The sequence below is a fragment of the Lissotriton vulgaris genome, chromosome 10 (genome assembly GCF_964263255.1).
Source record: "Lissotriton vulgaris chromosome 10, aLisVul1.2, whole genome shotgun sequence".
Classification (NCBI taxonomy): domain Eukaryota; kingdom Metazoa; phylum Chordata; class Amphibia; order Caudata; family Salamandridae; genus Lissotriton; species Lissotriton vulgaris.
The window spans coordinates 66838804-66863513 of NC_141698.1; the positions used below are offsets into that span (position 1 = coordinate 66838804).

General features: G+C 42.4%; 1 protein-coding gene across 1 annotated transcript in view; it reads left to right on the forward strand.

The window, feature by feature from the left end:
• Positions 1-24710, forward strand: part of PKD1 (polycystin 1, transient receptor potential channel interacting) — a 410044-nt gene that overhangs the window by 299029 nt on the left and 86305 nt on the right. The window contains exons 25-30 of the mRNA XM_086940492.1: positions 8382-8634; positions 11457-11652; positions 18656-18826; positions 19970-20113; positions 21002-21212; positions 24034-24160. Coding sequence (XP_086796618.1) covers positions 8382-8634; positions 11457-11652; positions 18656-18826; positions 19970-20113; positions 21002-21212; positions 24034-24160 — 1102 coding nt within the window. The remainder of the gene's footprint in view (positions 1-8381; positions 8635-11456; positions 11653-18655; positions 18827-19969; positions 20114-21001; positions 21213-24033; positions 24161-24710) is intronic.

Sequence of the window (24710 nt, forward strand, 5' to 3'; positions counted from 1 at the left end):
CAGAGGCTTCAAAGCCTCTGCCGCCTTTGATATGCAATCCTGGCTTCCCCCAGACCTATAGGCTGCCACCCCCTGCCCTGATGCCCATTGGGCACCAGGAAAGGTGATGAATTGGCTGTGCAGGAGGCGTGTTGCCGGCTGGACACACCTTTAGGGTGGGCTGCCTGAAGTAAATACAATAATTCGAATTTCACTGGCTGTGGTGAAATTGGGAACTCTGGGACATGGTGATGCCCACTCCCCACAGGAAGTGGTCATCTGTATGTTTTGTCTCATAGGTTAACATTACCGCTACAAAGCTACATATACAAGTGTATTTGTATATGCTTCAAAAAAGGATATCTGGAAAGTACTCACCCAATTATGATGACCTTGGTGTCTAAATTCATGTAAATATCGGTGTTATTTTTATTAATTGGTGTCTGATTCCTTTATTGTGCGTGTTGCTTACTGACTGTGTGTAATAAGTGCTTAACACTATCCTCTGATAAGCCTAAACTGCTTGCCCACACTACCACAAAAAAGAGCATTTGGGATTATTATTATAACCCCTGTCAACCTATAAGGTTCGCCTGGACTCTCTGCACAGTGTACCTCATTTTGGTGCACTATATCGAGAGCAAGCTTCCTTTAATATATAATAGCCGGTCTGCATGATTGTGTTGGTATATTCACTATGTGTGACTCAAGAGCATTGCAAGAATCTTCTGATGTTCTTCAATTATAAAACCCTCCCCTGCTTAAATGCAGCATTCCCACATTCACTCGGGGATAAGTTATTGGTCATAGTTAAGAAAACCGTCCCATAGAGCTGTGCATAGCCCCTTACCTGAAGCAATTCCTTCCCTCCCTCTAAGAAGTTATTTCTGTTACCCTGAAATAAGCCACAATGACAATTCTACTGAAGAAAATCATTAGAGATGATCGTCGCTGATGTCAGAACAATTGCCTATCTACTTTCTGGCAGTAAAACCCTGCGAAGTTAGGTCACTTGACAGACCCATGAATACAAGAACAAAAGCACTGTATGGCTAGAACCCGGTCCCAGCTTGTATAAATGTACAATACAATACATTACATATTATACTTTACGGTAGATTAGAGATAGTGTCTAGAGCTGATGGATATACACTGGACTGGATGTATCCCTTCCTTTCTAAAGGACAATTTGTCATTGGGAAAGTTAAATCACCCTCACATAAGGTGTCTTGCAGAGCTTTTCAGGGATCCCCATATCCTGTCTACTTTTTAATATTTCTGTGCTCTGTTGGCAGAACTCCTTGAATAGTGGCAGGCCAGTATCCAAAAGTACTTGAACTACCAAATGCATTTACAGATCTGTAAACATGACATCCATCATTGCATGCTTGGACCATTTTCTTTCAGTGGATGAAAGCTGAGGTCCTGCTGCCTGGAGGCACAGAAACCAGCTCACTGCTTTTCAGCTGGTGTCCCAAGATAGGATTACGGCCATCCACCACGCACTGAGGAACCTGAGAGTCCTATTTAACTCTAACACCTTTTATGCACCAAATGAATGCATCTGTCAATGGCATCAATCTCCAACTTCCCCGTCTTCATAAAGTCATCCCACTCTTTCAAGCTGACTGCTTGGTGGAGCCAACGGGAGTCATAGTTCTAGCACACAATTATCGCTGTTGCCATTGTTTATTCTGTGCTCCCAAAGAAACCAATCAGCATGTTGCACATGGTTGAAATCAGTTGTCTATTATGTGCTGAATTTGAGAATGTACACTCCGTCTTGGAAGCCTTTCAGTGGGTCCAAGTTGATGTATTGTATTGTATTGTAATTGCATTTATATAGTGCGTACTACCCCTGACGAGGCGTCAAAGCGCTTTTTCGGCGGGTAGCACGCTACTCCGGGACCCATAGAGGATTAGTCTTGAATTAGTATAGTGAAACATGCAAGTACATTTTAAGTGGTGGATAGGTTAGTCAGTTATTTGGATTTGGAATTACAGCAGAAGGATAGAGGAGGAAAAAGATGTGTATTTATTTATCGCTTGTTGACGCACGCTATTCAGGAAGCCTATAAAGGATTAGTGGTGAATTAATATGGTGAAACATGAGGTAATTTCAGTGGTGGATATTAGTCTTTTACTTGGAGTTAGAAGGATAGCGGAGGGATAAAAGGGGAAGAAAGATTTGCATTCATATAGCACTTGTTACCCCTGATGGGTGTTGAAGCGCTTTTCTGGCGAGTAGCACGCCACTCTGGAACCCATAAAGGATTAGTGTTGAAAATTAGTATAGCATAAATATGAAGTAATTTGAGTAGTAGATATGTTATTCAGTTATTTGGGCATAATATTAGTATAGTTGAATATGGAATTTGAGAAGTGAACATGTTAGTCTTAATTTTGATTGAAAAGGATAGTGGAGGGATAAAAGAGTTAAAGCTTTAAAAAAAAAATAATAATCTTTTTTTAGGTCTTGGTAGTAGAAAGAGGCTTTTGGATGAGTTGAGTATCTACCTACCATTTTACACATTGTTTTCTTTGTATGTGCTGGTCAGGCATTCTTTGACCATCCCCCTTTCCTCTGGTAATGAAACATCAATCAAAGGCCTTTGCCAGTGTCAATAAGCCCTTCTTTAATGAACAATATCTTTGAATATATATTGTCAAACCAACTTTTGTTTCAGCCTTGCTTTTCTAATAGACCAATATATTTGCTTTCCCTTTTTACCTAGTTCGTATTGATCTTCTTCCTTCCTCCTTCACTCCCAACTCCACATAGTAGCAGTAGGTTTCAGGCCCTGTGTTAGGACAGGGATCCTCACCTCTCATTAGAGCAAAACGCAACTCAGATAAACAGTACCATCTACTTCATTATGTGAAATACACTTAAGAAGGGTGAAAAAGAAAATAAGAAGCATACCAGTAAGACTGAATGAATGTATTAGTTACTACCCTACATACATGAGCATGTTGGATCAAACGAGTTTACTAACAGCGTAAAATCCTAGTTCTTTTCACAATAATTCATCTATCTATCCATGACTTCGCATTTGTGAAAAGAAAGATATGTTTCAATTTTGCATATATTGAACGTTAAAAGACATAATAGAGTTTCTTGATTTACTCATCTCTAACTACATACATTGTAATGGGTGTTTGTGAAAGAAGAGCGAGTATACTAAGACCGCCCCCTCTAGGAATTATAAAAAGGGGAATTTCAGTGGATGCATGAAGGGCAGAAGATTTCATCTCATGGGAGGCGAGCCCTTGCATAAATGAGTAGGAGTTGACTATCGGGTATGATTCGTGAGAGTTGAACCCTTAAAGAAATTGCACAAGGCCAGTAGAGATAAAACCTGATTTGCAGGGGTCAAGGGATGAGTGCCAAGTGTGGCAATTTATGTCCTGTGGTGTAAAAGGAAACCAGAAAAGAGAGTGTGTAATATGAGATTAGAATAGATAAATGATCACCCATAATTCTAAGAGTTAAAAATATTGAAATGGACTCAGGAGGTTGATACTTTTTGGTTGGGTAACAGAATTTTTTCTGAGGTTGGAAATTGCTCGGAATGATATCCTTGAAAGATAAGGAATACGGGCTTATAGAAGTAGCTTAAAGGTGATGGTGAGTTACAGAAGAGAAGGATAAATGATCATGATCAGGTTTGGTTTTAGAACAAAATCTTACATTCGCTTGAAAGTGATAATAACCTTGGAAGGTTGAAAGACCAAAGTATCTTTGCAAGGATTCAAATCCATGACTTAGTGAAAAAAGCAGATATCGTGAATTACTTTGCAGGTTAAAAAAAATACTATTCACCTGGGTCAGGCACATCTATACCCTATAGAGCTGCCCGTAGTCAAAAGGCTATTCAAAGTGTGTGACTTAGACAACACAAGTAAGACTTGAGTTGCTGCATTAATACATTTGAGCACTTTAAGCTTGAGTTACATAAGTAAATTTACATGGTACATTTATTCATGTGTAAATCTACTACTGCACCTAAGTGTAAACTACACTTTTTGCTATTGACAATTTCTATTTGTATATTTACACCTAAGTGTTGATTTATATGTTTTAACTCCCTGGTGGAAACTCCTGCAACAGGATTACAAGTGTAAAGTCCCTACTAGAAATTTTTGACACACAGGAGGAGATCTTCACCACAGTGAAAAGTATAAAGAAAAATGCTAACATTTACTCTGTTTAAAATAATACTTAAAATATTTCAATATACATGTAAAATATTTATTTGTTTCACTTCAGCGGATCCCATTTGTCAAGATAGCATGCTCTAGAGAGACGGGTCAGATGTCGGGTATGGGTTGCTAATAAATACAGGACAACCTCCTTATGTTCTAAGAGCACACAGAGGAGTACAAAGTTCCCCGGGGATCGTGATACAGTGTGGAGAAGAGAGTGAATGCAAAGAGTCAAGGAACTAGGGAGGTTCCCTTGTCGGAACTAGAGAGCCTCACACACCCAGAGCGTTTAGGTGTGAAACACACCTTGACTGAAGGATAAACTACCAGAGGGAATTTTGGGGTTCAGATATTCTGGGCGCGCTGCCTCAAGTTTAACGTTCACGTTTGAAAGAACACAAATGGTGATTGGGTGGTGCGTGAAGAGCAGACGGAAAATTGCCCCTAACCGTCTAAAAAAGTCAAAGACCAAACACAATTAAACAGCTGAGCTCTCGCAACCACACACAGAGTTCCACAAATCAGTAAATTGGTAAGTAGAGAAACACAGAATAACATAGAAGCAGATCCTTTGGTGTGAGTCTTGTCCCAGCAGGGTGGAGTTTTATTGGGTCCAGACTTGAGGAATAACAGTAAGCCGACACGTGTTTCGTCGTGTGCCGTTGAGTCAACACGACTCTTCAGGGCTTAGACTCAACCCCTAAAAATTGGGTTGAGTGAGGTCTGGGCCTTATAGCGGTGTTCCACGTGGGTGGACTAGAGAGATGGACAGGGATTACTGGAATTCTATTATCTTTGGTTGCAAAGAGATGGAATATCCTGTAGACCTGAACATAAAATCACGTATTGTTGGACTAGTAGCGTCTATTCCTTAGAGGTGCCAGAGACTTCCTGGTCAAGAGCCTCTGAATCAAGCTGTGTGAAAAGTGTAAACCGGGAGGGGATCCATAGAGTAGAAAACCACGGAAAACGGGTATGTTTCCTGGTTGGCGGTAAGCTAATGTTCGGTATCCCTCCTCCGTGAGTTCCCGGTGGCCGTCTGTCATGAGCGGACATAAGGAGGTTGTCCTGTATTTATTAGCAACCCATACCCGACATCTGACCCGTCTCTCTAGAGCATGCTATCTTGACAGACCTCACTCAACCCAATTTTTAGGGGTTGAGTCTAAGCCCTGAAGAGTCGTGTTGACTCAACGGCACACGACGAAACACGTGTCGGCTTACTGTTATTCCTCAAGTCTGGACCCAATAAAACTCCACCCTGCTGGGACAAGACTCACACCAAAGGATCTGCTTCTATGTTATTCTGTGTTTCTCTACTTACCAATTTACTGATTTGTGGAACTCTGTGTGTGGTTGCGAGAGCTCAGCTGTTTAATTGACTGAAGGATGTCCAGTATCATCATCGGCTCACTGCCCCTCGTCAGACCAGCACTGCAATGTCTGACGGAGTGCCCGAGGGCACTCTTTTGGCGGAGTTCTTTTGTTCGGGCACTCCGTCAGACATTGCAGTGCCGGTCTGACGAGGGGCAGTGAGCCGATGATGATACTGGACATCCTTCAGTCAGGGTGTGTTTCACACCTAAACGCTCTGGGTGTGTGAGGCTCTCTAGTTCCGACAAGGGAACCTCCCTAGTTCCTTGACTCTTTGCATTCACTCTCTTCTCCACACTGTATCACGATCCCCGGGGAACTTTGTACTCCTCTGTGTGCTCTTAGACTAGGACATGTACACTGGACCCCATTAAATATCGTCCTCCCTTTGTTCCCCTCGTTGTTAAAAACCTCCTTATGTTACCATGGAAAAACATCTTATACTTGGCTGCAGGTGCCAACAAATCCTAAGTTTTATCAGGGTATGGACCCAACGTGTTTTGGCTCATCGCCGTGAGCCTTGTTCACGTATTAAAATATTCATTATAGACCTAGAACTATTAAAAGTGCTGCAGCACATAAGCGCATTAAATAAATAAATAATTGAAATATATTTATTTACTATAAAAATATTTCTTAAAAATATAATTTGAAAATTCCCAACGACAGAAATATGTTATTTTTTATTAAATAGGCATTACATTTTGTCAATAGTTATGTTTTGTATTAATGTAAAGTATTTTTAATAAAAGTTTAATTGATTTGTGTTTAAAATAAGTGTATTATGCAAAATAATGCTTTAACCATTATGTATAATTTTTAACATGAAACAAAATATATACATATTTTAAAAGTTTAAATAATTGTTTTTATTTAATATTTTTTCGTTTGGGTGTTATTTTAAGTCCCTGCCTCCATTATTTTCTATGAGAGTGTGTTGCCATACATGTGAGTGGCCTTGTCTGGTGCTTCACTAAACGGGTTTGCCACCCATTTGCGTATGCAAAATGTGAAAGGGCTATTTACAATTCCTAAGTAGCGAGTTGCAATTTATTTGCGACTCGCTATTTAGGAATTGCAAGTCGCTATTAGGAAGGGGCGTTCCCTTCCTAATAGCGACCGCAACCCCATGTATGAATGTTTTGCGACCGCAACTACGGTAAATGTAAATTGTAAAAAAACTCGCAAATAACCACCCTCTTCAAGAGGGTGGTAATGCAGTCGCAAATTGAACGGGGTCCCCAGGGGACCACTTCCACTTCGTGACTGTCTTAAAAAAAATGTTAATGGCAGGCAGTGGTCCCAGGGACCACTACCAGCCCTTAAAGAATTTAACGAAAACGTTTAAGTTTTATTTATTAAATGCATTAAAAAAAATTATTGAAAGGCAATCCTCGACATGGCCACCATCCCTGGTAGGGCCAGCCATTCCCAATGGGGTCGCAAATTGCGACAGGCTAATTAATATTTATGAGCCCCGCAATTTGCGACCCCATTGGGAATTGCAAACAGTGTTAAATACACTGCTGTACATGGCAAATAGCGCCTCGAAAATTGGGAGTCGCAAATGTGACGCAATTTACGAGGCGCAATTTGTCAAGTCGTACATCTGGCTTAACTCCAGTGCTGGGGTGGAGTATATTTACTATTGTTTTGTCACCTTAAGAGTTTTAGTCACTAAAGAAGTCACTAAAGAAGTGTAGTTTGTGAATAGCAATTGTCTGACTCTTTTGCGGATGCATATTTGTAGTAGCTTGTACCTCCCTATGCCCCCCCTTAATTTTCCCTCAGCTCTCCCATTTTGTAGCAAGTATTCCCCATTTTCCAGCCACTCCCCCTTATCCCTCCTACAGTTGCTACAAAGTAGGCTTAAGAGTGCAGAGGTCTCCAGCCTGGTGGCGAAGATCTTCACATAGAAAAGATGAGCGGGGAAAAAAACAAAAAAACAAAAAAAAATGAGCGGGGCAGAAGCAGAGGTCTCTTCCCATAGGTTAGTAAACAGCATTTTGTAGTATCTGAGTAGTACTGCTGTAATACTACTTCATGTACTACAATAAGCAGTTTGTGAATAGGCCCCTATATTTAATAACTGATTCAGCATAAGAATAGGACGCTTCACAGAGAAATCGCTTAAAGAACATATAAGCAGCAGAATGTTGACAGCGGAGCCAGAGACTTGGAAAGAAGAGCAAATAGCAATGGGGCTTTGAAACTCAGATTTACTCTAAGGACTCAGTGTCACTAGTCATAAAAGACAATAAATAACACTGGGGTGTCATTACAGGTTAGACCGAGAGATATTTCTGAAAGTTTTTCTGTAAAAGTTTTCCAGGGTACAGAATTCCACACAGTACATCCGAGAGATTCCACACCTAGTGATACCCCATCTGTCAATATCACCTCTGCTTCCATTTACATATTCCACATATTAAAAGCAAGCGAAATATGTGACTTGAAAAGGTCCCAGAATTCAGGTACAATTTCTGGGAGCTGCATGTTATTTGCCATTCAGGGCACAAAACTGGTAATTGCGTTGTGTGTTGGTAATGCAAACTAGTAACAGTAAGGTACCGGTCCAGAATTACCACTTCACCTTTAGTAGACGACTCGCGAGGAAGCCCCATTCATGTGCTTATACCCATGTGATGTAATTGTAATGTCCAGTGAGCTAATGCATTTGTTATGTGAAAACTTAAATCTGAGATTTCATAATGATTACATTGATGAAAACAATTGCTTAATACATATAAAGTCATCCAATGATAGCTCAAAGTGAATGTTTATAAAAGTAATGGATTCATATGGGTTTTTATCTCGTTTAGTGGTGAAGGTACAGCGGAGGAACATCATGTGAACATTACCAACCACTATCGCTGGTCTGCGGTGGAGGTGACTGTGGGCTTGTACACATCTCTGTGCCAGTACTTCAATGAGAATGAGAAAAGATGGGAGACTGAGGGCATGGCTGCATTGGCGGACACCTCACCGGAGCAAGCGGTCTGCCTGACTCACCACCTCACTTCGTTTGGAGCCAGTCTCTTCGTCCCCCCAAGTTCGGTTCACTTCATATTCCCTGTGAGTAGAAACAGTCGTAAGCTTTGGGGTAACTGGACAACATCTTCTTCATTGTTTTCTACAATGGCTGACTACTCGAAGCGATGCGCCACCTTTCATTGTCAGAACAGTATTGATGGTTCAGTGTTTTGTGCTAACAAGTACTATATTTTTAAATTATATGTGTGTAAGAAAAATAAAGCTAGCTACAGAACAAAAGACTATTTATACTTAATAAGTTGTAACTTTACCTCTATGTTGCTGGTTTCATATTGTAGAGATTTATTTTATGTAATGATTGGAAATGTGTAAACATTTTTACATAATATTCGGCTTCAGTGCTCAGTTCACTAAATTATTATAACTCAGTGCTTCAACCCCGGGATAGCTGAGAAGCCGAGTTCTAAAAATATAAATTGACGACGAAGTCTCAAACTTTACGCAAGTTAGTGATAACTTCTAAAAATGAAAACAGGAAACATACAATACCATATCTAGTCCATCCTGTAAGCATCATGATGCTTTGCATTAGGGATGAAACTTGCACTGCCACCCAGGAGGTAATCTACTACATTACGACCCAAGAGGCAACCCATTCAGACTGCCTGTTTGTTAAGAGAGGCTCACAGAGCATTTCCTTCCCATCAGGATCCTGGTGTGAACTAAGCACTAAGGGAATTCTGAATGTTCCATTAATACCCCCTAATGAAAAGGATTACCAAAATCCTAGGTTGAACAGGGATGGCTATGTGACAGGTGCAGAACCAGAATATTGTTGTGAGATGCCGTCTGACAATTATTTTGTGTCCTAAATATAGCTCTATATGAGTTACAATAGAGAACATACACCCAGTGGGACAACATTTTTGTAAACAACATTGAGGACACAGGGCCCGAGTCACAGAACTAACTTAAGACAAAATCCTAAACTTACTACTTTTGGTATTCACAGAAGTTAGGATTTTGTCTTAAAACAGACTTAAGACATACTTAAGACAAAATCCTAACTTAAGTCTGTCTTAAGTCTGTCTTAAGACAAACTTAAGACAAAATCCTAACTTCTGTGAATACCAAAAGTAGTAAGTTTAGGATTTTCTCTTAAGTTGGTTCTGTGAATCGGGCCCAATATATTTATTTTAGATGATATTCTATAATTATTTGTCTTACTTTATCTCTGTAGCTCTGTTCATATAGGTTCTGAAGATAAGTCATCTACAACTTTGCCATTCTATTAGCATTTGTGTCCGCTGCACAATTTTTCTCTGTCCGCCCAAGCCACGCAACCACATTAAATACCATTATTACAAGTGTTCATGCCATGCTGCGAATTTGTATGTCATTCTGTTGAAGCCCCCCAGGGTTGACATGATGGTATTTCATGGAGTTTGAGAAGCCAAAGTGTGGCAGTCTGACCTGCCTAAATTGCCCAGCTTGTCCACCATCACTTTAAGAATCCTCTACACAACCCACATGATGGAAGAGCAGGTGAAAGTTTTGATGTTGGTTAGACAACTTTTTACCACCTTAAAATAGGGTAGAAAAGTGAATAGCAGAGCAAAGGGGACTCTCATAACTACCCTCCAATAAATCTGCCCCATAGTGTTAGTGAGAAATGATTACATTAACAGATATTAAAAAGGATAATCCCCTTAATAACATAGTATTGACTCAGTGGTTCACACTGTTAATTTGTTTTCGATATTGTGTTGACCTAGTGTCAAATCAGGAATCTATGGCTATTTAATTGCGGAACAATTTAGACTTTTGATGTATAATTGAATGAGAACATGAGATATCATAAATGTTCACTAAGCCCAATCTCCAAACTCTACTTACAACATTTAGATCTAAAGGAAGTTTGTAAATTCCAAGATTCATTTTTCTAATATGAGCAGGATTGCCAATTAGCCAAGCACTTCTTGCTTCAGGTTCCATAAAAAAGCCATCATTCTTATCAGTTTGGAATCATAGCCCATAAAGGGCTAGATGTACAAATGATTTTTGGTATCACAAAAGGTCCAATTCACAAAACTGGGTCATTTAGGACCGTAAGAAACCCAAATTGTGATTCAGTAACACTGTACTGTATCACAGGTTGGGTTTGAGATTGCATACTGAACCGGTATTTGGAAGGGGTGAGTTTAGGGCATCCCTTCCAAATACTGATTCACAGTTGGATGTTTTAATGTTTTACAACTGAAATCTAGTCACAAAACGTTAATACTTTACCTCTATAAACATGAAGCAGTAACCCATTCGCAAACAGGAAGATGATGACCCCCAAGGGACCCCTTCCCCTTTGTGAATGTTGACAAAAACATTTTTTATGTTTAGGCAGTAGTGCCAAAAACAATCATAGACCCCAGCAGTCTGACCCTAGCAGGCCACCATCCCTGTGAATGCAGCAAATCGTTGTGTGTCGCAATTTGTAACCTACACATTAACATTCATGAGGTAGGTCAAATTGCAACCCACTACGTTCTGTTTTTTTTGTGAACCAACATAATAACACAAAGACTGGTGTGCAAAAAATCTGAATGGGTTCCATAAAAGTCGGTGCACAATTTGTGATGACTTTTACTGACTCCATTATTTGTGCACTGGCCCTATGTGCAGTATTTTGGGAACGGGTATGCAAATGGGCAAATTGTTAACTGGCTTAAGCAATTTTATTTACCTACCTCTTTAAGTGATCATTGTAGAATTCTGAATGTTTAGTTTGTTACCATTCATTTGGAAGTGTATTGACACTCAAAAGGTTATAAAATTGATTGTGCCACAGTTTTGTTTTGCTTAATGTCATGGGTTCAATCTCACTTATTGTCGTGTGATTCATTCTGCAGCCTCCTCCTCCTGGAATTAACTACATTGTACTTCTTACGTGCGCTGTCTGTTTTGTGACGTACTCTGTGGCAGCCATCATTGTACACAAACTGGACCTTATCGATGTGAACCGGGTGGGAGTCATTCCGTTTTGCGGCAAGAGCGGCTTCTATAAGTATGAGATCTTGGTGAAGACAGGATGGGGCAGAGGATCGGGTATGTATCTCAGTCATCTTTGCAAATAAATTTGAATTATGATGTACCAAGTATGACTGTGTCTCCAGATCACTGAGCATGGTGATGAATGAAGCATCACTGTAATTGGGCTCTTACTGAATATGGCCTTTCCTGGTATGTGGGCCCTTAGATACTTGGGGGGTCATTAGGATAAGGGGCGGACTTTGTCCGCCCGTCATCCTACCGGTGAAAGGGACCGCCCGCAATAAGGGCGGGGGTCTCGCGGCTAGCATTAGGATGCGCCCGCCACAGTGGCGGGCGCATCCTGCATTCCTACCATTGTGGTGGGCGGTGCACTTCCATGTACAACATGGCAGGCACCGCGCGGTGTCTGCCATGCTGTGCATAGAACTGCTGGGGGGTACCTTTGGTACCCCCCATGTGCACCACCCGACCCCCCGGAGTCCATGGGGGCCCGCATAGGGCCCCCAAAGCAGACTCCGCATGCCTTTCTGTGGCGGCATTGCCGCCACGGAAAGGCATCTGAAGAAGCCCATTGTAATATGACTGGTGGTGTCTGATAGACACCGCCACCATATAAACCCTTTTCCGCCCCGGTCACAAGGCGACCAGGGCGGTAAAGCAGCAGATGGTCTTCCCGTCCGCCGCGCACCGCCCAGCCATACTAATATGGCGGGGGGTCATTCCGGCTAAGATGGCGGGCGGATCGCCCCCACCAGGCCAGCGGTGGCTACCTTCGGCCTGGTGGGGGCGATCCACCTGCCATCCTAATGGGGGCCTTGGTATCGCAAAGACAGCTGTGTGTCTGTCTCTTGGTTCCAGAGTTGGATCTTCCATCCTTCTTTATGACTGAATTGCATGCAAAAGAGGCAGGCAATCATTTTTTTTCTTTTTTGAAAGAAAATACAGAGGCTCTCAAGATGCCTCTGGGGTAAGGTTGACTTCTAATATAAAGGAAGTTGTATTAGTCTCAATAGTATACCACCAAATGTGTGTGGTAAGGCGTATTGCTGGTTACTATCCTTTTTAACCCTCCCAGTCTGCTAAACAAATCTACTTTGCAATCCCTGTGCTGTCCCATCTCACTCTACCTGTCGACCAATAACTCTACCCATGAACTCCTAAGCAACACTTTGTGAGTGCTTTCAAAGTAAGGAAGCAACTCCCGCCCACTCAAACTCCCAGCTAAGACCACGCGCCCTCAGCCCTCCTTCCCAGTCAAGCACCCTTCGGCAAGGAGCGCTGTACTCAACAAAGATTTCAACTTCAACTAGCTTGCGAGCTGACAAAATAGAGGTGCCATTTCTTCTATTGAGCCCTAGGAATCTCACTACGTACTTTACTAATGAGTGAAACTGATGCTGTCATCACTCTGCCAGCTGTATAGTCCTCCTCTGTCACAATGATGGTGCCTACCGAAGGGAGTTATTTACAGCGTAGTAATGCTATCCACCCTTGGGATATTTACATCCGTGGTGTTGCCGCCCTTCACTTCAACATTAAGCCCCGCCATAATATTGTGTAATAAATGTAGCTATCTGTTAAAAATGATTAGGAAAGGAGTCCCTTCATATCTTTATAAGATTTAAAATCGATTGTAATGGCAATTGTTACAGCAAGATTAGGTTACGTGAATTCCATCTACTTAGAACTTCCGAACAATACCATCCATAGGCTACAAGTGATCGAAAGTTATGCTGCCCACCTCACTGACACCTTTCCTAGGAACTCGCATGTAACACTACTATTAAGGCAACTAATTTGGCTGCCAGTGAAACAGAAGACTCACTCTGGGCCAGATGTATGAAGCTTAAATGGGTTTGCAAACGCCGAAATTCGCAGAATTTCGGCGTTTGCGAACTCATTTGAGCAAAATGGTATGTATGTAGCAAATTTCAGTGCAAAATAAGGAATCGCAAATTTGAGATTCCTTATTTTGCGATTGCATTTAAGGAATCTCAAAATTTGTGATTCCTTAAATGCAATGTATGAAGCAAAAAAAATTGCTAATTGTCCTTAAGGAATCGCAAATTACCACCAACTTCAAGTTGTTGGTAATTTGCAAATTTCTTGAAAAATTCCGCATTTTTGCATTTTTCAAAGTGCCATGTGATGCACATACATGCCCTTAGGGCATGTATGTGCACCACATGTGCACCCATGCTTATTTCAGGGGTGCAACAGGGTGTCCTTTGGACACCCCTGCGCCCTTGAAATTATTCTCAATTTGCGATTAGCAAATTGCGAATTGCAAATTGAGAATAATTTCACATTCATTCCTATGGGCCTCCTGGCCCACAGAAATAAATGGGAAATTATTCCTTAATTGCGATTAGCAATTTGTCAATCGCAATTAAGGAATTTTAAGAAATCGCTAAAAAATAGCTAATTTCTACATACATACCATTTTGCAATTATCAAATAGCGATTCCTTAAAAATCGCTATTTGAGAATCGCAAAAGTGTATCTTGATACATCTGGCCCCAAATCACTGTATCACTGCTATGTCAATCAGTTGATTAGGCCCTCACTTTCTGAAAAAGAAAATAGACAACTATACCTCCCCCTGAACAATCCGATCTACTATACTAAATTACCTAGTTATTCCTAAATACCCAAAGAAAGGCCTGGGTGGTCCGAGCTTTTCCATTAAGGCACGTACGCTATGGAATGTCCTCCCGGATTATCTCCAACAGAAAACTTTTTGTTTCTCCCATTCTGGAAGAATTTTAAAACATTTGGCTAGTCAGACAGGCACATAACCTTTAGGGTGCCAATTCCATCAGCCCATGGATTTGTTCTCTCGCTCTCTGCTAGCTACTTTAGCGCCAAGTAAACTTTGGTGGATGAGCACTTTACAAGTTTGCTTACATAACACAATGTGACATAATGCTGGCTATCACTGTGAGGGTATTGCCTTCTGTAGGAAAGTGAATTACTATTTGGGGTGAACAAGTGGAAGGCTAGATGTCATGCAAAGTAACTAAATGAAACCTGTGCTTCATCCCCGGTAATGTAACACAAATCAATCAGGATTAAATCAAAAGCAATGTGTAAAGTATTTAGGCAGGGCTTAAGGGTAGAAAAAGGTACACCAAACGTAAAAAAAAATTGCAACCAATTTTAAAAATAAGAGAGGCATTAGATAAGACCAAAATGACAAATATAAAAAAAAGGAACTGGACATATGAATATGAATTTTTAAAGATTATAAGTGAATATAGAGCCAAGAAGCACAAAGCGCTAATGATTGCCCATAGAAGCAGTAGACCAAGAACCACGCGCAATTTGAGGCCGACCATGAAGAAGCTGTAGTCCAATAGAACAAGCAGATTGGTCCCAGTAAAAGTGTGGAAGTCAAAAAGTCCCACTTCCGAAAGGGACTTTGTCACATTTTTGAAGAAAAGCATTGAAATTTCTTCTAAGACACAACACAGAAATGGACTTTCACGTTTTAAGAAGAAAAGCCCTCGCTGAGCAGGCTGCGGCTGAAATTGCAGCTGCTGCTGTGGATCCGAAGGCTGGATACGTTTGGCAGGTTGGTCTCGTTAGAGCTAAGTGGGACAAAGCTGATGTTCAATCTGATTCGGTGGATCTGCCAGTTGGAAACATGTTCCCATGAGTCCCCGTGAAGCACTGGATTAAAAGTTTCAAAAAGTTTCCACGCTTTCTTCAGGTGCCCAAACAACCACAGCAGTATGCTTTAACGGCCTCCCCAGGACCTCCGAGGAGGGCACTAAGAAAGTCTCAGGGTGTCAGGCAGAGGCCAACAGAAAAGTCCAGTCCAGGTCTAGTTTCCACTGGTGTGCTGGGTACTTCAGAGAAAAAACCTCTTGCAGCTTATTGTTTCCCTGTAGCCACACAAAAGGTCAGCCAACTGACCCTTGGAGTACACTTCTTTGTCCTGGGTTACAACAGGGGGCATGTCTGTCAGGGCTCCTCTCAGGTCACAGACAGCAGAACCAGTCCTCTTCTGATCAACTGAATGTCCAGTATGTGTTCAGGGGGTGGTGCCTCTTGATGCCACATTTATGCCAGACACCAGCTAGTGGATGGGGTCCCACAGTCACACATCAATTGAGTAAAGGTTCAAGGGGGCAACTCCACCCACTTTTCAGCAGTTCCTCTTTGCCCTACTGTAAATAACCCCACTGTACCTATCCCTAAATCCAAGATAAAGGAACCCTTTCCCTGGTGCAGAGCCTGTGTGCCCACTCAAAGCTGTGCCCAAGATAATGAGCAGCACCATACAATGTGGTCACTCAAAACTGGTTCTGGGAGTGACTTTCCTCCAACTGGGTTTGGCGCCAGCCTAGCAATCAGGACAAAAGCTGCAGCTTTTCCAAGTGCCACCTAAACTTTACTTGTGAGAGAGTAGATCCCTTTGAAGTACGTCAAGTTCCTTGGCCCACGCCACCTGCTTTTCCTGCCGACGGTAGAAAACTCTGAGGCTACTATCTCTGCTCTGGGAGCAGTTTTCACAACTCTTCAAACCTAATTCAGGCCAAGTATATGCTGGACAGTTGCTGGAGAGCTAATGCAAATTAATCCCCAGCAGCTTCAGGCAGGGTAAAAGTAACTTTTTAAAGGTTACATTTGCCATATATTTAATAAAAATCTGACTTTACCATTAGAGTGGATTTTTAATATATGTATAAAAATAAGTTTGAATTGAGTGTGTAGCTGGAACAGGTCAAACGCTATGAATTAAATTGTATAATCTATACTTTAACTTTTCCTACGTGCCAGCCACAGCCTGATCAGTGACAATGTCGTTTTGGAATTAGTTACGGGGGGAACTTGCCATTTCTAATGCCACACATGTTCGACTCTTAAATAATATGCATCCTACCTTGTGGTCAGCTAGATGTGTTTAGGGATGATTATTTAATATTTAAATTCAGGTTTTCTTACCTGTCAAAAGGGTGACTTTGACAGGTCTGGGCAGCAGAGTTTAAGCTGCTGCTGTGAGGCTATGCAGGGCAGGCCTGAAGCCATGCTTTCACAGTCACTGCAGTGGATGACACTATACATGCCACAATTCACAAGTGACATTTAACTTTCAATGCCATGGGTGAACATCTGCACCATATACTAGGGCCTTATAGAAAAGTTAAATGTACCAATTAGGTTTAGGGGGTGAAGGCACATACACTGGAAAACAGTGTACCAGTGTAGAGTTCAAAATGACAGCAGATGAGTCCCAAAAAATGAAAAACTGGGGATAACCACCCAAAAGAGGTTACTTTGCAACGCCCACCACGACAATGCTCTCCATTGCCTCTTCCACACCTCTATCTGTACAACTTGCACCCCCCATATCAATGACTCTGTGCACCACCACATTGAGTAAAATCACCACTATCACAAGTCTGAAATACCTACGATTATCAGCACGCTAAAGCCCTCGTAGTCTTTCCTCGTGAAACCTGCAATACCAGCTGCATCAAACCTACCAGTCAGTACTCATTCCTATCATCACAAAATGTGTCACTTCCTCCCTTCAGTTTGTGGACATCCCAAAAATGTTTAAGCGCTCACTTATGACCCCACATTCAAAAAGCCTAGCATGGACCAGAGTCTTTGTCAGTTACAGAATATTCTTATGTCCCTCCAGCCTCGCCAAAGTGCTTGAAATGCTGATAAATTTCCTGCTCTCCCAGAACAGAATAATCGGTGGAATCACATTGAGCCTGGGTTCCTTCCCTGGTGAGCAACTGAGGTGTCCATCATGAACATCTGGAAAAATGTGTTCACGGACTCTTGTACCAGGCACTCACATGTGTGTTGATCCTGCTCGATGCGTCACCTACATTGGAAACTCCTGTACTATTAGGTCATCTAGAGTTTGGTGGAACGGTGCATAAGCCATAAGATGAAAGATGGACCGCTCCACCAAACTTGAAGTTCTCCACCCCCATTTAGAGGTGAGGAAACTGCAGAATCTCAGCTGGCTCTATTATCACAAACTTTCGACCTGAGTGCTTATCTTCAGCGGAGTAGTCTGGTCCCAATGACAGTAGCCCACCCTGTTCAGGGTGGAGAGGCCATGACTCATTTTGCCTGCCTATGACTGAGTAAGGAAACCTCCCAATGACCCTGACACACAGGAAGAAAGTCCCTGTGCTTCAAGGACATTGTTATTTTGCAAGATTGCTTTGGAAGTTTCTTCTTTCATAACAAAATACTTTGACAAGTGGAGGTTGGTGCATCGAGCTAGGTGCCCGCTCGCCATTATTCAGTGCATTCGGTCGAGCCACTGTGGCCTCTGCTGACCTGGCAGGCTGGCAAACTCCTTGGGCTAAATGAGTCCCTTAAAATACATTGTCCTCGGAAGAAGGTCTTAATCTGCAATTATTACCCATTAAACTGCTGGGAGCTGCATTGAAAACAATGGAGTGCCAGAGGGCCAATAAAAGCTACTATAGCTATTCTGTTCCAGCACTCCAGTGTTTGTTTCTCTGCTTCTCCCTGATCAATTCATAACACTACACCCTCTCTTGATCAGATGGTCGACCATAGGCTATTCCATTTATTAAATGTTTTTCTCCCATGTAAGCCTCTCACCGCGTCTCATGTCTATCTTATTTGCGATTAGCAAATTGCTAATCGCAAATAAAGAATACTCCCCATTCATTCCTATGGGCCTTTTGGCCCATAGGAATGAATGGGGATTATTCCTTATTTGCGATTAGCAATTTGCTAATCGCAAATAAGGAATGTGTAGGAATCGCATTTTATTTTGCGATTCCTACATGAATCCCGTTTTGCGAGTCTGTAATAGCGATTCCTTATGAATCGCTATTAAAGACTCGCAAAACGGGTCTTTGATGAATCTGGCTGAAAGTCTCCTAGTTGCATAATATTTAGCACCACAATCATTTGGCTCTAAAGTGCTAATTTATTTTTCTTGAATTTAGGCCTATTGAATGCAGTATGATTCATACTTTGCATGAGTGAGACAAGCATAGCTAGTATGAGTTAGGGTTCATAGCTGTGTATTTTTGTTTTTTGTGACCAGGTACAACCGCTCACGTGGGGATAAACTTGTATGGCGTTGAGGATAAAAGCGGCCACAGGCATCTGGATGGAGAGGGCTCCTTTCACAGGAACAGCCTGGATGTTTTTCAGATAGCAACAGAAAAGAGCCTTGGGAGCCTCTGGAAAATCCGCATATGGCATGACAATAAAGGTACTTTAAAACAATCCCATAGCCATCCTGTGAGGTTTCTCTGCCTCTATGATAGTCGGCAAGACAGTGATATATATGGTCCATTCGTTATCATTGTTTGTCTTCGGTGTAGAACTCAAAATTCATATTTGGAAGAATGTTCCTGAATTTATAAAGGGGCAGGTCAAGACAGTACTTGTGGTTTTTTTCCGTCTAAAATGTGTAAGCCTGGCTGGACTAGTAGGGCAGCAAACCGTGTAATACATTTGAGCTGATTAGTTTGAGTGGGAAGTAATGCCAGCCCATTATGGATATAGATTGTGCGTGTTTCTGCATGAATCTGTGCACTTGCCTCATGGTATCCTATGGTGTGTCCAGTTGTGATGAAAACGTAATACAGTGGTGTTCTAGTCTGACTTAAACCAAAGCTGTTAGTTCTTTGGACCAGTGGTTATCCTGTAAATTAGTCGAGGATTTGCAGAACAAGGGAGCTGTGTAGCTGTCCTGGTGGTAGCCTCAGCTTGGGATCAGGTGCTGGCAATTGGAAAGGGCTCTGAGACCTATCTCCATCTCACCCGCCCCAGTCTCCCTCTTACTTGCTCTTAAGTATCTCTTAACACATAGAGATTGAAAGGGGCTGTTTCTTCTTTGCTTCATAAGATTTGCATTACACTGTTGTTGTTCAAGAGAGACCAGTGTTTGCTTACCCAGCATCACATTTTCTTAAATCAGGCCTTTCATGAGCATGTTACTGTCTTCTAGTTTGATGTGATTGTAAGGTGGGGTGGATTAATGCGGGTTGTAGTACGTCTTGCAAGAGGATGATGCGGTAGATTACTCCATCCATACATATCTCATTTCACCTTCTGCCAGCAACAAAGCAATACTGAATGTTCATTTATTTCAGCCTCAGTGTGTTGGTTAATTAATAAAAGGATGAGTGTGTCGATAAATGCATTGGGACAGAAGTATTACAAACATGATTGACTGATGCAGTTCATGATGATTCATAAATTGGAAAAATTGTTGAACAATGCCTAAAAAGAAAACAAAGATGTTGATGCCTGTAAAACCATGATATTACCACCTATAGCAAGTTCTCGGTGGAGAGAGTAGTGTGTGCATTATGGTTCATGTCTTGGCTCTCTCTCTGCATCCTTTTAGGGCTGAGCCCCTCTTGGTACCTGCAGCATGTGATAGTGAAGGACCTGCAGAGTGGCAAGCGCTACTTCTTCCTGGCGAATGACTGGCTGTCCGTGGGCCGCGAAGGACGAGGCCACATGGTGGAGAAGGAGGTCCTTGCTGCAAGTGAGTATTTTGCTGGGCTGAATTTTAGTGGGCCTTGTAGGCCTGTTGGGCACATTTATACCCCAGGTACAGTCTTCCAGAACAGGATGCATCAGCAAATGCCTGTTAAGGAACTAGCAGACACATAGGGCATTCCTTTGCACCTAATATCGGTGGCGTATATAAGGCCCAGGATGGCACTCACATGGGGTGAGGGAAGGCCTATAACCCAGAGATGTCACAGATAGTGCCTGAGTGGCTGGCACATGCTTCGGTTTGTCAGCACACTGAAGGAGGATAAACACATCTGCAGCAGTTGTGAGTGAGCAGAAGCTTCTTTAGGTTCTATAAATACCTGAGGATATGGAATACACAAACTCCGGCATTTACTAACATTACAATCTTGATGGACCGCTGAACTTGCAAAGATTAACTGAAAGATAGGAACACCCTTCGTGGGCTCTGTGTTATGCCTTCACCCAGGGAGGATCAACTCACTTGGATACAAGGTGGGCCGACACATTGATCAAGAGTGTGGGATGCATATCTTGATGATGTTCACATAGAAACCTTAGACCAGTTATACAGACACACATTTGTATCTGGCATGCACTTAGACAAGAATGGGCAGAAGCATAAACTAATCTAGGCTTAAACTAGTCTTAAGGATGTGGTTTTGGTTGTTCCAGTACCTCAATACACTCTGCTTTCATATACTGGGAAATAACACATGGTTAATTGTACTGAAAAATAATATTTACCATCAAGGGCCCCAGAATTTTAGAATCCTTTTGACTTAAGGGTTGTTTTTCATCCCCCCAATAACCTACATATGCATGTATGTATGTGATCCATACACAGGATGCCTTTACACTGGCTACAATAACTGTCCCTTTCTTCCTCTCTCAGGCGATGCAGACCTCAGGAAGTTCTCACGAATCTTTGTGGCAGAGCTGCAGAGGGGTTTGTCTGAAAAGCATGTCTGGCTGTCCATGTGGGATCGACCACCCCGCAGCCGTTTCACTCGCGTCCAAAGAGCCACCTGTTGCTGGCTGCTCATCTTCCTCTTCTTCTGCGCTAACGCGGTCTGGTACGGTGTCGTTGGAGATGTCAGACACAGGTGTGTGGCAGGGTTCTTACTCAGACATATCTGTAAGTCTAATGATCTAGTCTGTAGGTGCCTGCTCTGAATGCAACCACCTTAGTGGAATTACAGTATGTGGTAGGGCTTGGAACAAAGGTGTGATAACAGTACATGGTGTTTTAATACAAATAAATAAAGTTGCAACCAAACATTAAACACAAAAGAGTTGCTCTTGCAAGAACTTTAACTATATTGGGCTTTCACATACTTGTGATCCTGAAAACTGGTATCCAAGACTGTATATTAGCCTAATCGTAAAGCCCGACGGTCAAGATATGTTGTTGGTTTTTGTATTATTTTCATTGTTGTAATGTAATGCAGTATAATGGCACACGCTAGAACAGGGTAGGATATTTTCATATAGTGCCACTTGTGAATAAAACAGGTATGCTATCTAATTTCTTTTAACCAATACTGGTCAGGGCTGGTATGTATGTATATTTGTTGGGGTATTTATGTAAAGTAAACATAGATAGAAGACAACGAAGTGTGTAAACGGAGATCAAACCACCATATTAGGAGCTGGCTCCCATCTCAGATGTTCCTCCAGCAGCACACCACTCTCTCCAGGGTTGCCTGGATGCATTGTTGTATCCACCAATGATGACGACAGTTGAACTTCATCATGTACAGTCTCAGGTCAGCCATCTTGTTTGGCATCACAAAGGATCATCATGGACAGTGTGTGACACATTTTCACGGTCAGATGGCCCGACATCCTTGGAAACATACCTCTGCATCTTTGGAAGTCAAGATGTGAGCGCTGATAATGTACCACCAACTTTGGGCACATTTTCAGAGCCCACATTGATGCCGGAAACTGCGCCATTCAGCATGAACCTTGGCATGAATGCCACCTGCAGATCATTCCTTAAAGCAGCACCTCTCACTGTAGAAACAGCCCTATTGAGGGAGAAACTTCATCTATTAAGTAAGAGGATTCAGTCTTTTGTGGAATTTCCTTTGCTCGTGTGTTGGATGGTGTTCAGTCTACCCACTGGTGAACAGAAATTCTGCCATCAGAACACTAAATCAGGGTACAAGTTCCTTAATGAGAGTATATCTTCCTCTCTTTCTTTCCACCTGCCCAGATATGTATCATGTTGTATCTAGGAGACCCACTGCAACATGGAGGTATATCAGAATTGTCATTTTTTTGCTTTATCTAGTTCATGTACCAGTCGGTCTGTGTGTCACTGTCGTTTACCTGTACACTACAGAATAATGTACATGAAAATTATGTTTATGGTTAAAGGCGGGCCCCCTCAAATGCAAGGTCTCAACTATGTCTCAATTCTTGGTGTCATGGCCATGCTTTATGTAAATGTAAATTGATACTTGTATAGCGCACTACCCACCCGCAAGGGTCTGAAGGTGCTTGTACGAATACCGCTGTGGAACCCAATTCTTGGTGTCATGGCCATGCTTTATGTAAATGTAAATTGATACTTGTATAGCGCACTACCCACCCGCAAGGGTCTCAAGGTGCTTGTACGAATACCGCTGTGGAACCCATCCTGGCTTTCCCTGTGAGGCGTCCACTCCTGGGCACCCCCAAGGTGGAGGCCAGGCATCCTTAGCGTTGTGGGGGCCGTTGTGGAGATTAAGCAAGCTATTGCCCAGAGTTGCAGAGTGGGACTCCATGATTAGAATAGGCACTGAGGCGAGAATTATCAGGTCCGTGGAATTTTTGAGCCCAAGACCCGCCGAGGCGGGGAATTGAACCCTGGTCCGTTCTAGACCTCTGCATCAGGGTCTGCCGCTCTAACCATTGAGCCACACTTCTCCACTGTCTGCTTTATATGCAGACAGTGATCTTCTCGAATCTGCTGTATAGTATTTTTATAAATTATAAAAACCACTGAATTGATACAGCCTCTGAGAAGGAGTTACAGGTAGGAATATGTAGGTGGAATCACATGGCTGGTGTTGTGACGCTGAGCAAGTATGTATGAGAGTTGCTGATATTAGTGTATCTCTGTAAGGAGCAGGTAAACATATATGGTGAATGTATGGGAAATTAAATTATTTAGTAAATGTATAGTGTGTGTCTGTGGAGTTCATCTGCAGCACTAATGTATGGCTTGAGACAAAACATTGTGGATTCCGGCATGCATTCTGTGGGCAACGTTTGTGTGTGAGAATGTTCAGTGAATGCATTCTGTGTATGTGGCAGTTGTTGGTGTGTGCAGCTTGTGCTACATTGGTGTGAGTGAGTAAGGTGTGGGTGCAGCAAGTGAGAGGCTTTGAGTGTGGGCATGCTGCCATTGTGCAGGTACAGTATCTGGGTGTGCTGCACGGTATGGGTGGGAAGCATGCTCATCTGGTGCTTGTGTAGCACTGGGTTTGTGGAGTGGTGGTGGGTTGGAAGTGGGGAAGGGGGTTTTATAGCTATTATTCAGCTACAGCTTTTTAGTTAATGTGCCAACATAGAGGTCAAGTGTGTGTTGTGTGGAGGAGGTGAGGTGACGTGAGGGTGTGTGTGTGTGCGTGAAAGTGTGTGCATGGAAGTGTGTGCGTGGAAGGTGTTGGGTAGGGTGGAGAATGTTGCAGCATTTGTGAAAGGACACCTTAGAGGGTAAATGTATGGGACTCGTCAATAGTATATGTGTCAGGAGTCGGTGCTCTACACTTGATACGGTTGTCTTCCATATGTCATGAGCAGTGTGAAGGTCTAGTGAGTTTGTTGAGTTTTTTGCAGCAGTTGTACCCAAGTTACTCACAGAAATATGAAATGGAAAACTGCAGTAGCAATGCATCATAAAACTACTTGTTTTGTTATTTGTCTCTTTTGCAGTGATGCAGCCATCTCCAGATCCCTCCCGGTCAGTGTGGATACTGTGGCAGTTGGCCTGGTGTCCAGCGCAATTGTGTACCTTCCCTACCTCTTTGTGTCATTCCTATTCAGGATGGCGCGCAGCAAGGTGAGATGCAGCAGCGCACTCTACACTATGTCGTGCTTGGACCACCTTTTTCATGATGGTGAATCGGATGGTTGATAGAACAGCTGATGTCTGCAGGATGCATGTCCAAAAGCCATGTCACTGCATGCCTTCATGTGGGGTGGAGGGGTGTCCCATTTGCCATCGTGTGGTTCAGCAGTGCAGCCGTCCTCTCTCTTGTGTGACTCTCAGTCACATGACTCCGAATTGTTGATACAGCAATGACCGTCTCCAGAAGCCCCCTTTGTATATCCCAATGGCTGTTTGCACAATAAGGTTACATCGGGCATCCTTGATTCCCTGCACACATTCCTCCAGCTATGTGCATATGCAATATAAAGATAATCTTGGGGTTGTACGTTTACATCCTGTGGTCTGTGTGTTCATGGGAAAGATATCAATTTATCTTGGAACCATGTGTTATATCTTGAAGGCTGTGCATGAAATGAAAACAATTATGCAATCTTTTCAGCTCTGTGTTGCTATGTGTTCACGGTAAAGCTGTATGTGATACTCTGTTGAAAAGATTGCA